The 15,003-nt window shown below is 43.3% G+C and overlaps 1 protein-coding gene across 5 annotated transcripts in view; it reads right to left on the minus strand.

Moving 5' to 3' along the window:
- nlgn1 (neuroligin 1) overlaps positions 1 to 13,748 on the minus strand; it is a 266,319-nt gene extending 252,571 nt beyond the window's left edge. Inside the window, exons 1-2 of one of the 5 annotated variants that reach the window (XM_078285488.1) lie at positions 13,331 to 13,691; positions 12,245 to 12,304 (exon numbers count right to left, since the gene is read on the minus strand). In XM_078285488.1, the coding sequence (XP_078141614.1) occupies positions 12,245 to 12,304; positions 13,331 to 13,436 (166 nt within the window). In that variant the 5' untranslated portion in view covers positions 13,437 to 13,691. Of the gene's footprint in view, positions 1 to 12,244; positions 12,305 to 13,326 lie in introns of all 5 variants that reach the window. The other 4 variants (XM_078285487.1, XM_078285489.1, XM_078285490.1 and 1 more) reach the window with 4 other exon arrangements.
- Positions 13,749 to 15,003: the final 1,255 nt, after the last annotated feature.

The raw sequence follows: 15,003 nt of genomic DNA on the forward strand, positions 1-15,003 counted from the left end.
TTGTTGAACCTCCCCCCGTAAAACTAATCCAGTTTGAATAGGGCTTATTTATATGGCAATGAAGGAGGACGCACTGACGGCATTAGAGCTCATTCATGTGCACTCAAACTGAAGTTTTTATATGTGACAGCTTTATGCGCAACAGGCACATGAAACTGGCACATAGGGACGCACCGCTTCATTCATGCTTGAGCATATTTTCAGAAATGGATTTAACACGGCGTCCAAGTGCTTTTGTTCACATATCACACCACTGACATTTGCGATATATTGAATTTCAATATATCGTCCCATCCCTAGAGGATGACTGGCTAAATGTAGACAATGTATCTCCTGCTGTGAAACCTGCCTTATCATTCGGTTTAGGAAAATATTTAAACTGGATTAGACAGATGCAGTGCTGTTGAGGAGAATCAGGTAGTTACAATTAGTTTTTCAGAAGTAGATTTACAGTCAAGTGAGATTCATGACAACTAGAGGTAGATGGTCAGGCACAGAGTTCCAGTGTTGGGCGAGATAATGTTAGTTTCTTTGAGAAGGAGGAAAATGAATATGGGATATATATGGTTTCCAGAAACACAGTGGTATCAATGGAAGTTGAAATGGATGCAAGAGAAGAAAAAAATACAAAAAAACCCCCAATATTTCACAGCAGCTCAATCATATATAAATATCCATAAGAATAAGGATGTTTTCCTGACGTTCATGCTGAATGTTCCTGTGTAACCATGTCAAGATTTTTCAAAAATTAAGAAAAACGGCCTTATTTTCAGATGGACAATCACGCATTTTTGAAATGATGCACTATGTGTTGAATGGTTTTCACTGGCCGGAGGGGTTATGAGACTCGCTCTACCTCCAAAACACCTTGCAAAATACGAAAAGCAAGAAGATTGGAGTTGTGAGGTGTTAACGCGACACTTCAGCAATGCACGCCGCCAGGAAGCACGCATGCACAACTCATTAGGCTGCCTTTTATGTTACTATAACTCATATTAAATTGGGTTTCGGCACTGTCCTGCATGACAGAGGCTGGGAGGAGGAGGAGGGAGGAGGGACAAAATAATTCATCTCTTTCTCCGTCGCCCTGTCCTCTCCTTTCCCTAATAATTAACCAGAAAGACACAAGTTACACCCCCCCCCCCCCCCCCCCCCCCCCCCCCCCGCCGCGTCTATACTAATTAACCTGATAGACAAAGTTAACCCCCCCCAACACCCGCACCCCCCATGTTGTTGCCGAGGCAAGGTGACACCTTGGTTTGTTCTGAGCACCCGTCATACACACCATCTGGCCCCAGCCTAGCCTTGTCCATTTACTTTTCCATGTACACACGTATACACACACACATACACACACAGAGTGGTGTGAACGTGCTCAGAAACAAAAAATGGACGCTTCTACATATGTATGAAAACACGCACACACACACACACACACACACACACACACACACTTGTCAGTCCTGTACTGTCAGTGCTGTAGCTGCAGCTCTAAGCAGAATGCAGCAGCAGTGGAAAAACAGAGCTAATGGTGAAGCAGGAAAATGCATGCACTTACTGACTATTATACTCCAAACTACAAATGTTTCGTTCTAATAGATTTGGTGAAGCGCATCTAAACAGCTGTATGTCAACTGTAAGATTTTGCTGTCAGCCGACTGTAAAATGGTAAGATTTGCGGATGTTATAAGGCCTAAAGAGAAGCGGGGAGCAGCTCTAGGTGGTGCGGATCTATGGCTGCGTTGGGCCTGGGGCCAACATTACAGCATGCAGCCTGCTCTATTCCTCCATACCCAATTTAACATCACAGCATAATTAAAGAGTCTTGGCAGCCCCCTAACAGCGGATTTCATACTCCCCTGCACTAGACTAGAGCTCTGTGGGGGGGTACATGTAAAGGAAGACCTTATGGTGTGAAGGTATATGTGTGTGTGTGTGTGTCTTCATGTCCCCTTCTCACTGGCTACATTTACATGCATGTCTTATTCAGGTTAAGCTGTTTACATGAACTGCTGCTATCCTGCAGTGGAGCCTCCCTGTTTTCCATGAATAAACCAGTAAACAGAATATTCCTGCTTTCTCTTTGTCTGAGCAATAGTAGCTCACTGCTCGCCACCGTGTTTTTGTTGACATCAAGATGTACCCATAATGCAGTGGGAGTTTGGCAGAGGGTGAAAACCAAAAGTGAAAGCAGTAAGATGTTTCCATGCAGCAGTAACTGTTTAATATGGGAGTAAACCAGGCATCTTAACCAGGTTTCTCACAATCAGAGTATGAGCTGACCTGGTTATTCTAACCCAGTTATCATGTTTACATGCGTCAACCCAACGCCAGGTTACTTGACTAACTAAAGGTTGTGAAGAGAATTCTCTGTGCATGTGAAGATAGCCAGTGTATCTCCTTCTCCTCCTCTTTCTCTTCTTCTCTCCTCTCTCCTTGCTCTTTCCTTGACTGCACCGCTGCACATCCAGATCTACGTTTGTTGCCGAGAACTCAGACCTTCCCGACTTTGGAGTTAATCTCGAGGAAATGCACAGACTTTCTGCCCAATTAGCTCTCGGTTCAACTTAACCGTCGGGCGGCGGGAACATCAGTAGTCAGCCGAAGTGGGAAAAACAAGTACCATTTACTATAGAACAATTACGATGATCAAAACAACAGCATGTTATGCACAGTATGCACATTGTAATTCCTTCCGTGATGCTGCTCTCTCCTCCCTCTCCCCCTCCCTCTCTCCCCTGCTGTTTCTGCACAGAGGCGTCACTGCCTACAGTTAGTTTACAGCCGACTCTCCATCATCATCGAGGCAAATGGCTTCATGCATTACATAGTTGTACGGCCGTTTTGGAAAGGGTCCCCCATAAATAATGACTAAGAGTGAAATGGAAACTATGGGCAAAGCTGTTACTTTTTCACCACTCCGTGTCTATCTGTGTTGTTCGCAACGGGCCGCGTCTGAAATATGCATGAGGCGAAAATGTGTCCCCGCCACGGCTGCGGCGGCGGAGCGCAAAATAAAAGAAGGAGAAGTAAAAAATAAAGATTGATTCTTGCGAGATGAATCTTAGAAATGGGGCAACATTATGACACTCGTATCCCTGCTTCGTTGTGCGCTCGCCGTCGCCGTAATTTGTGGAACGACAACGCGCGGCGTTGGCGGTGTACTGGTGGTTCAGATGTCCTTCATTTAATATTCAGAAAAAGAAAAAAATAAGCTGCTTACTTATTTATTGTAATGCAAGTGCCATGAATATGTAAGAGCAGCTATCAATGCTGTCACCTTGAGCGGAGTTGGATGCGCGTGTGTGTGTGTTTGTGTGTGTGTGTGTTTGTGTGCGCAAGTGTGTTTTTTAGGTGGGTGGATCCGCGTGGAAAACCAAAGTTACACAGCCTGCACAACACACCAAGGTCACACTGTTCTTGTTTTTCCTTTGGAAACGCGCTTGAACAGGCAACAAACAGGCAATTTAATTGGCAGGAGCATTTAAAGTTGCATTTTAAGCATTTTGGCACACGCTCTTATCCGGAGTGTCTTAAGCATTAAGGATTAGGTTTCTTGTCATGTCATTTTTCCATATGTATGTAACTCCAGAGAAACATTCATACAGGATAAATGATCTGTGTGATTTCCCTCAGATTACTGCTGGTTCAAACTAAAAAACAGGTCATTTTCTTGGGCTTTTTCTACTTTCCATACTTTCTGCAATAGACACTGGTGATTGATTTGTGCAGAAAATCACTAAAATTGCAGATGTTTTTGGTAATAATTACAATTACACAATCTTCTCTAGTAAAACTAATGATGGAATATGTATAAATTCATGTATCACCCACATTATCTGAATGCATAATATGAGTAAAAAAAACTTTTAAAAAATTGTCCCTTATAAAATATTATTACTTATAATATATTCAAAGTTCTTCCTTTGTCGTTTGAGATATTTACATGAAATCAAATAGGCTAGTGATGTATTCATGTAATAAATATGCATATAGAAAAGTAATATACTCACATTGGAAGTATAAAGGAAACATTGCCGCTACTAGATGAAAACCTCATATCTCACCGTTCCAGTAACTTGCTAAAGATGCTTCACTTCAGTTCAGCACTGTGCAGAAATGACATATTCAAAACAGCCACTGACCTTAAGAATATGCACGTCGGAATGAACCGAATGCCAATAGGGAACGCATTAAGAGAAATGATCTGAAAGCGCCGGCAGCCTCGCAACCTGCTGCTGGTTAATTGATTTCATATCTGCGGAGATGGAGTGGAGGCCGTCTCCATCAGAAGTGAGGAGCTAAATGACAGCCCCCACATGACTATTATCAACCTTCAGAGAGCGCAAATCAAATGAGTTGGCACATAAATCTCAATCTGGAAACTTTTCGGGGGGGAAATCTCTGGCTCCGCTCCCCGTTCCTGGCGGCAGAGTGATATCCTGCCAATTCATAATCTCTATTAATGACCACATAATAATTGAGTCTACTTTGACGTTCGGTTTCATTTTTTTTCCTCCAATGTTTAATTTCCAATGATTTACGCTAATTGGTGTTTGGAAAGCAGTTTGGGTTTGATTATATAGGAGTTAGAGTTCAATTGATATGGGTTTTTGAAGGCGATACATAGCCTACTGTATATCATATATTTTGATTGAAGCTGCTGATAGAGGATAATTATGGCTGATAAAATGACACATTTTCAGGGTTTTCCCCAGATTTTTTTTTTTTGGCAGAGCAGAAAAACTCATCATCAATCATGGTCTAAATTCTGACCATGGGACACTAACAATCTCCATTGAAACCCAGGATAATAATATGTCTAATAAAACATATTCATGCAGTACTTGTGTGGAATCTGATCAAAATGTCTCATTAGAATCAATTCACTTTAAGGGCTTCCCATAGACAACCGGTGTAGTATTGATCAATTAGTATGATAAATATGTAATCAAATCCATGATATCAGAGGTGGATGACACTGACTGGACCAGATCTGATTATTAATAAAAGGACAATATGAGCCTGATACATCTGTCTTGTTTCTTGGTGCAACTCTTGGGATTAAACATGAAAATGACATTGGAAGTAGATTTTAAGATCTAGTTTGTGGATCTCCATTTCCCTCGCTATTTTGTGTGTATTCGTCTCGCTTTCTCTCTCTATGTCTGTCTCAGGTTATAATTATCGCCCTCAGGCAGAGAGACTGTCTGTTTTTCATCCAAATAAATTCCAACATGCCGAGAAGCACCTCTATGAAAGGCTCATCCAATTCAACACACTTAGCCCTAACAAGCAGCAAACTACGGCTGCCTTTCATCATCATCCCAGCAGTAATCTTCGCTGCTTTCCAGAGAGGCTGAAAATGGTAGGGTGCGCATTGGAAAGCATCTGCTATTTGGTGGTCACAGGCAAGTACACACACACACACACACACACACACACACACACACACACAGGTTTGTATTACTATACTTGTGAGGAGCTTCCGTTGACTACATGCATTCCTTAACCCTAAACCTAATCCTAATTCTAACCTTCAAGGCACCACTGGTCATTTTATCAGAATGACATGTTATATGTTGAATATGGACACAAACACTTTTTGTATTATGAGTTTTATTTTTGTGATTAATGTATTCAAATTAGGAAATAATTCCTAAAAAGAATTGCAAATTTACATAGCAATTATAGTAGAGTGCATTTTCCTGTTTTATTTTGCTGAATAACTAAATAGTTGGTAATTTACAGAGGGATTTCTAAAAAAAAAAAAAAAGATTACTTATTTCCAAAATACTATCCATATGGCGAAAATCTTAGCGTGTTCGCTTTTTACTTTTCAGTTAAAGTAGCCTACACCATAAAATAGAAATGACAAGCCAGCTATTTTTGTTAAGATGCAACATCTCGAAATTGGTGGTCAAGGTAAATTGGAAAAAAAAAAAAAAAAAAGGAATATGGGAGGGAATATGACATTTTGAGAAAATGGCAGTTTAAGTTTTTTTTTTTAAGCTAATTTTGTGCTTGGTGTACTAGATGCAGGTATACAAATTATGAAGTAGTTAATATAATACTTATAGTTTTTAATGATTGTTTTGTATGAAACTACAGTAGTAGATCTACAGTAGTAAATCTCAAAACATCTCAAAATTGACCAATCCACCTAAAATTGCCATTTTGAGCTGTAGTGCCTCATCTTAACCCTTAACCTTAAAACCTTCAACCTGCTGGTTGATCCCCGGCCACTTTCCCTGTCAATCATCAGTAAATGCTGAGGGCAAAGCATCTTATTTTATATTGTACTTACAGGTGAAACACTAAAGTAAAGGTAACGTTAAATACATGATGCAGATGCCAAGAACTATGATCAACAGTTATGAACGTTTATCTGTAGGAAAGTCCAGTACACAGATACTACAGATACAGATAATGGTATGGGATACTGGGCTGATACTAGTCTAAAACAGGGTATTATATCAAGAAATTCCTCAAAACTAAAATCCAATCCCCAGTGTCACAAGCAACATGTCGGAAATTGAAGCTTGATTTTTCTCCTTTTCTTCCCCCACAAAGCAGCAAGTTAGATCTTTATAATGGAGAAAAAGTGGATTACATCTCAATCATTTTGTCCAGTGATGCGAAACTCATCATCTAAGTCTATATCGTCCAGTAAATACACTGTATCTGATTGGTACTGGGTACTGGCTGATACTTAAAGTTTATCACTCTGAATTGGATTTGGCTGAGGAGAAGTGACACTGGTGTGGCCCTGCGATTGGTGACAGATTAAAGACAGAGGAAGGAGCTTTTTTCATTTTTTTTCTGGCAAGCCCTAGCCTGGCCCTGTTCAGATGTGCTCCCCCCCCCCCCCCCCTCTCTCTCTCTCTCTCTCTCTCTCAGTGTGGTTCAAAATCAACATAAGGTCCAATGGGGCCGGGCTGAAAATGAGAAGTCCACCACCTGCCCAGCAGCCAGCACAGATAGCCAGCCAAGCTTTGACACAAAGCCCTGTCAGACAGGACAGAACTTAAAATTCCCTTGAAAGACACACTCGCTCACACACACCTACACACACATCCAAATGCATGCATGCGTGCACACACACAGCGAAAACACCCAGGCACACAGACACACACACACCACAAAGTAAAGAAGAAACACAAGTGCACAGAAGTTGTGAGTTGAGGAGACAGAGCTCCTCCAGGGAGACCCAAACACAAGAAGGGCCACGTCTATTCCTGCCTCGTCTCGCCTCTACTGTGTGTGTGTGTGTGTGTGTGTGTGTGTGTGTGCGTATGTGCGCAACACCTCCCACCGGATCCTCCTTCAACCACTACAAAACTGGGACAAAGCCTCGGGAATAAGAGAGCGAAAGAGAAGAGAAAGAGAAAAGGACAGGGAGACGTGGGAGGGAAAGGTGAATAGGGCAGGACAGATAGAGAGGCGTAGACAGACACAAGGGAAAAGGCCAACCTGTGCAAAGGGAGATGGAGAAGGACGGCAAGAAAGAGACACGGAGACAGAGAGAGAGAGAAGAAAGAGACAGGGGAGAAGGGGAGTCATCGAAAAAAAAAAAGGTTTTGCATCTTCACACCATTTAGATCTACAATGGAACCTCTATTCTAAAACCCCTCTGGAGTAAAGAGAATGCAAAAAAAAAAAAAATAAGAAAATTCAGAATAATGCAACATGTTGAAATATGTATTTGAGATATTAAACAGCAAGTACACGTGCTGGGAAATGCCCTAGTTTGCAGTTTAAATGTCCTAGTTTGGGATTTAAAAGCCCAATGCTTAATTCAACATACAGTAAACATAAAGGAAGCCCCAACCCACCACAGACAAGCATGGGACTTTATTCCCCACTCTTACAAGGATTGACAGTGTTGAGAGTGTGAACAGTAAATTCCATAAAGTAGCCCTGGAATTTGAGTTATGTACTAATGGGAATGGATGGGATGGAGCTGTAAAGACCTACTCCTCATGGATATTATTCATAGATCTGTAGGTTTACGTTCTGAGATTCTAGTCTAGTCTTCATCAAGGCTGGAAACCTTATAACAGGGCAATGGTCCCTTTTTAGTGTGACTGAATTCTGTTCTTAAGCTGTCCTATATAAGGTGGGTTTGGTACATTTCAGAATTGCAACACGAAAACATGCATGAAGAACAGCCTCATTTGCAGCACTGCACTGTACACACTCTGCTAAACTTAATGGAAACTACATAAGTGTTAAAGGAAAAATCCACACTCTTACATTGCTATGTATGATCAATCTGTGATGTTCAATACATTCCAGAAGTTGTTTTGTGAGGAAACATTGCGATTTACGTTATGGTTGCCTTGTCTACTTCTACGTCAGTTAGTGATTTCCTACATTTCCCAGAATGCCTTTCAACAACCTAGTCCTGTCGGTGGAGAAACCGGTCTCTGCCTCTCCTACTGCCTCTTCTACGATGGATTTCTCCCTGTATGATTGTTGAAAGTCAGTGCAAAATGCTACAAATAAGGAACATCTGTGTATAACTGCTGGGATTTTGCTGTCCACAAATACAACTAAAAATATTTTGAATTCTAAATTAGCAGTATTTTAGAATGCGCGTCTATATCCAAATACCAAAATTAGAATTTTACTATTTAGCGATGATGATCGCATAATATAAATACCTTTTTTCTCACTTCAAAATGCCTCTGTGTCATACATACTTTGCTATTTATGACATATTCGGTTAGCTGTCATCTCCGAGAAGCGAGGTTCTACTGCACATACTTTAGAATTTTAAGTCTGAATTATAAATTCATGCCACAGCAAGAGAGCACCAACTGCAGTGCTGCTACCTTCGATCTCATTAGAGAGACCACTGTCCCAGCATGTGATAACTTAATGACCGCCCTCCATCCCAGACAGATCGAAAAGCTACTTTCAACCATCAAAAAACTTCTCTTGAACCACCATGGTACAGGACAGTACAATAGTCCTTAGGAGGACAAAGAAATCAGTCCCACAGCAATTAAATTGGTCTCTCCCTCTCTCTCCCTTTCGTTATCTCTCTATAGCTTTCTGTCCCCGGGTCTCACTTTGTTTATGTCTCTGTCACTCCAGTAGATCTCTCTGTCTGCCTTTTTTCTCCCTTCTTCATTACTGTCCATCTCTGCCTCTTTTTCTGTCTCTCCCCCAGAGCTTTGTCTCCCGACGTCTCTTTTTGTTCGTCACTGTTTCTGTTGCAAAACATTTTTTTCATCTAGCCGTGCAGAATTTCCACATCAGAAGACGCAGAGACACAAGACAAAACAGGACATGTTGATGTTATGAGCCCAAAATAAAAAATTTAAATAATTTGAAATTGAGTGAACTGGAAGTTAATTGACTGGAGTCCTGAAAGTGGCCACAGAAATTAATGGGTTCTGATTCTATGAGGGAAACCTCTGAAATGCTGGAGAATTGACTAAAGATGCCCCAAAACTCTGTACAACTGACTGAAGAACTCTCGAAATGCTATAGAACTGAGTAAAGATGCCCCAAAACACTGTGCAACTGACTCAAGAACTCTCGAAATGCTACAGAATTGACTACAGATGCCCCAAAACACTGTAAAACTGACTCAAGAACTCTCGAAATGCTACAGAATTGACTACAGATGCCCCAAAACACTGTAAAACTGACTCAAGAACTCTCGAAATGCTACAGAATTGACTAAAGATGCCCCAAAACACTGTACAATTGACTGAAGAATTCCTGAGTTGCTGTAGAATTGACTACCTAACCAGCATAAGGACATGCTTTCAATAGCAAATAGCTTAACAGGGCTAAGATAATGTTGATACCCCCATAGCCCTACTCACAAACATGTTCTAAAATGCAATTAAAGCAAACCCAATCAACCATTATACACAATCAGGGTCTACTTTATTAGGTGCACCTAGCAACTATCAGATGGGACTCCATTTGCCTCCAGAACAGCTTGAATCCTTCGAGGCCTGGATTCAGCAAGGTGCTGGAAACGTTCCGCAGGGATCTTGGTCTATGTTGACTCGATAGCATCACCCAATTCCCGCAGATTGCGTGGCGGCACATTCAAACTTTGAACACCCCGCTCCTCCTCATCCCAAAGGTCTCTATTGGGTTGAGATCTGGGGACTGAATTAAAGTCACTGTCATGTTCTTGGACCCATCTCAATACGATGGCGCATTATCCTGCTGGACGTATCCATTTGAAAGAGGGTATACTGTGGCTATGAAGGGATGCACCTGGCCAGCAATAAACAGTAAAAACATTCCCACCACTATTGCACCACCACCAGCCTTTACACCAGGCAAGATGGAGCCATGAATTCATGCTTACCCTGCCATCAGCTTGTCGCAACAGAAACCAGGATTCGCTGGACCAGGTGACGTTTTTAGATTCTTCAATCGTCCAGTGGTGATTGTGTGTCCACTGTAGCTTCTGCACACCACTGTTGTACTGAGCTGTTATTTGTATACTTGTGGCCTGCCTGTCAGCTTGAATGAGTCTTAGTCGTTCCGTTCCATTATGTTGCATTGCGTTATGATGCAGTCCTTGAACCTCTTGACCTTGTCCGCATGCTTCGTACTTACGTTTTCATTATACATGACTCACTGTATGGGGCAGGCTGATTGCGTAAACAGGGATCCATACCTAATAAAGTGGACACAGACTGTATATAAAGTTGAAAGTCGTTCCCCAGCACTTCAATAGAATAAATTAGTTCCTGCTCATTGCACAGCCACCATGTAGTAAGCTGAATACAGAGAGATAAACTAAGTTTGTTTCGCTGCATAACAACAGTCTAAAAGGCCACAGCTTTCCTCATTTTGTGCACAAGCCATCGTTTTGTAGATTTAATCTTCCTTTTCCATAAAATGAGAAAATCCACAAGAGACTGTCTTGGTCTTGGTGTTATAATGGTGATTTTCCATGCAGTGTAAATGCTTTTCCCCCTTTGTATATTTTTTTTATAACGTGTGTTGTCTTTGTTTTTCAAAATCATTGGCTAGTCTATGAGAAGAGATGAGGAGAGGAGAGGATAGAAGAGAAGAGAAGAGAAGAGAAGAGAAGAGAAGAGGTGAATGTATAAGTATGGAAAAGAGCAAGGTTAGAGTGTGCATGTATCTGTGTAGCAAGAAGAGAAGAGATGTACGCTAAGTGATAATGCAGGCTGCTGCCAAGACAATGACATTAACACCCCGCCTTATCAAGGGCACTGTCAGCATCTCAGACACACACCAGTACAAACACACACACGCACGCACAAGATTGAGAGACAGGAGGAAAGAGAGAAAGAGTGGGGGAAAAATATAGAGAAGAGGGCATTATCTTGATGAAACAGTGGTTGATAGAGTAGACTGAGCCAACCTGAACACAGATCTGCTTTCTTTTAATGGAGATTACACACTCAAGGTCCAGTCTGAGCTCATCTTCTTTAACACTGCCTACAACTGCAACACTGTTTGTGTGTGTGTGTGTGTGTGTGTGTGTGTGTGTGTGTGTGCCTCGTCTGAAACACTGCTATCTCCAAACGCTTCTATCTCCTCCCACATCGACCACCATTACCAGACACACTCTGGCCCGTGCTCTGGCGCCCAATCGAATCTCTGTTATTCCCAATCTTGCCGACCAATGAGAGCACACATGACACACATCGAACCAGGAAGTGCAGCGTAGCTCTGCCTTGCCATCATCCTGCCATCACAAGGTCTACAAATTACAGGGTCTACAGGGTATCCACAGGTACTTCAAAAGTCTGGAAAAGTATTTTAAAAAATGTTCCAATTTTCATGTCTTCAATACAGTTAATAGCTTGTAGTAGTACAATATTAGTAGTACAATATGTGTTGTATCTGCTTTACTAAACGCAATTGGACTTCATGTCCTTTATCAATCAATTTCTTGGTGTTCTTTTTATTACTCTGCTCATTTATAGTTTCAGAACTTTCATTCACTATATTTAATAGGAAATAGGCTAGTTTTGCCAGCTCGATTTACTTTATTTTGGTTTTTAAATTCAATTTAGTTTTTAAATCCAATTCCAATAAGTCTTAAATTTCGCTTTCTGAAACCTGCAGATACCCCAAGTCTAGACCTGAATAATTTATAGACCTTGATCCCACGATTGCTGTACCGTACCACACGGCTCTCCTCTGGATTCTTCTTATTCATCCCTATTTCAGGTTGTTTCTCTCTTTTTTTGTGGCATTGTATAGGTTGCGTTCAGATCATACATACCTCCTTGTCTACAAATTTTCTTGCCGGGTTTCCTGGCACATTCCTTGGATATTCTTTTGACTGAAAAATGAATAGAAGACTAAAGAATAACATGGAGCTCCTGGACGCGCAACGCACACAGGAGCTGGCATGCACACACACACACGCACACACGCACGCACACACACACACACACACACACACACACACACGCACACACATACACAAAGCTGACTGACTGAGCAAATGATAGAGAGGAGGAAAAGAGATAAATAAAGAAAGACAGAGGGGAAGAGAGAATCACACCGGCTCAATCAGCACAGTATTCAGTCTGCTAGTCAGTCAGCCAGATCAATCGGCAGTGATTATCACAATGACTGTCTTGTTTAATGAACTCTAGTCATTGTGGCACAGCACAATGGGCTATGATGAGCTACAGACAGCAGGAGGAAAGAGGGAGGCAGCAGAGGAGAGACGAGAAGGAGGAAGAGGAGGAGGAGAAGGAAGAGGCAGAAAAGTTGAGAATGAGAGGAGAAGGGGAAAGTAAGGGGAGCGGCAAGAAGTTCGAGGAAATAAGAGGGAAAGATCGGAGGAGGGGGAAAAAAAAGGGGAGGAGGAGGAAAAGTTGAAAATAAGAGGAGAAGGGGAAAGTAAGAGGAGCGGCGAGAAGTTCGAGGAAATAAGGGAAAGATCGGGGAGGAGGGAAAACGAGAAGAGAAAGAGAAGAGGGAGGCAGCGATGGAAGGGGGGTGAAAAAGGGGGTAAATTGGCCTGAATGGGTGACACACACACATACGCACACACTGTTCTCTTTCTTGCAAAACCAAGCTCACACACTCATGTACGATAAGCGGTGGCATGCACAGTAAACATGCATAAGGTCATGCTTTCCCTCTATCGGCAGACAGACAGACAGACAGACAGACAGACAGACAGACAGACAGGGACGGAGACAGAAGTACACGCTCACATAGATAAAAACACAACCCCACATCAGACTCTTCTCTCTACCTGTAGGTTGTGGGTTCGATTCCCTCCACCCCCCAACCCCCCCCCCCCCCTCCCCCACAACCGGCGTCCAGCCCCTGGGCCCGCGGGCCAACTCACCATCCTCGGTGGGCACGTAGATGTTGAGATAGAGGCAGTCCTCGCTCTGGTCCTGGACGTACGACGACACCACGTCGATGCTGTTGGTGAACCACACCGGCAGCATCACGTCTGGCAGCCGGCCCTCCACGATGGTCTGGGGGCACACCGGGGCGAAGTGGGTGGCGTTGCGGACCTCCGGCCACGACACCGGCGGCTCGGGCGGCTGGAAGCGGCGCTCGCCGGTGGGCGGGGCGGCGTACGGCACGCCCAGGAACTGCACCACGGGGCCCAGGATCTCGTTGTTGAGCTCCTTCTTGACGCCGCGCAGCTTGCCGTAGGCGGTGGTGACCACCGGGTCACTCTCGTCCAGTTTCTGAGCCGACACGCCGCCCGGGGACGCCTGCAGCAGCAGCAGCAGGCCCACCCATAGTAGAGAGTGCGACCCCCGGCCGGCACCCATGGGCGCTTCTAGCCCTACGTCCCCCATCGCCCTGCTCCCTCTCTTGGCAGTCTGAAGTAGCCGACACCCAGTCCTCACATGGGGCCTCCGCTGGGCCATCGCTGCTACTCCTGCTTTCAACTCCTACTGCGTCCTTCCTTTTCTTTCTTCCTTCCTTGGCTCCTTTCCTCGTTTAAATTCCTTATGTCGTGTCCCTCACCTACACCACGCACACGCAAGCAGTCACACACACAATCACACTAAAAAAAAAAAAAAAACACATTCACGCACAGACGTAGACAGGTGGGTAACTCCGTCTCGCTGGGTGAGGGAGGAGGGAGGGCAAGAGGCGATTGCTAACAACAATGATCCTTTTTAAAATCCAGGCAGGACGAAGCGTCCGATCGAAATCTAGCAGCCATCAGGGTCCTCCAGCTCGGCGAAGGGAAACCCGGGGCGACGCGACGCTCCCCATCGACTTTTCGCTTCACAAAGGCACGGCCGACGACCACGATGACGAAGGAGACGACAGCGATGACATCGCCATTAAGCACCACTGCTCAGCAGGTACACGAGCCAATCGGTGATGCGGGGTTCCATCATTTTGGGGGGCAGGTGGGCAGGACAGCCATGAACAGCGGCAAAAGCTTTTGGTCCAGTACGTCCAATTGTGGCCCAGTCCAGGGTCTGCCTCCTGCAACACATAAAAACATTCAACAATTAGTGTGCTGGACCGGGAAAGGTTCAAGGTTCAAATCACAAGCCTTGTTAGACGCATTGTCTGCAAGTTGCCATGTTGATAATGATGTGAAGTATATTTGAATGCAATACTGATATGATAATACCAAGATAAGATGTTTATTTTCCATGATAATTTGATGCTTCTAGCTGTGAACACGTTTGGTTATATTCACCATATAGCTGTGTTTAGTTATATGTAGCTGTACTATGGAAGAATGATTTGTAGCTTAAGACAGTGGTTCTCAACGTGGGGTCCGGGCAGCACCAGGGGTCCTTGAGGGGGTTCCAGGGGGTCCCAGCAAACTGATAAAGTGTTAAACTTCATCATTATTTCATTTACGAGAAGTTAACACAATTAGAGAATGTAGAAGAATGACTGTTTCAGTCATAGTTTCACTGTTATCTCTCTACCTACAATACAGATAGTCATGGAATTCTGGACAAAATCATATCATATCAGATTTGGGTTCGAGAGACAAAATCTTCCTTGATATGAAAAAGGTTGAGAATC

This window comes from Centroberyx gerrardi, chromosome 9, assembly GCF_048128805.1.
Source record: "Centroberyx gerrardi isolate f3 chromosome 9, fCenGer3.hap1.cur.20231027, whole genome shotgun sequence".
NCBI lineage: Eukaryota > Metazoa > Chordata > Actinopteri > Beryciformes > Berycidae > Centroberyx > Centroberyx gerrardi.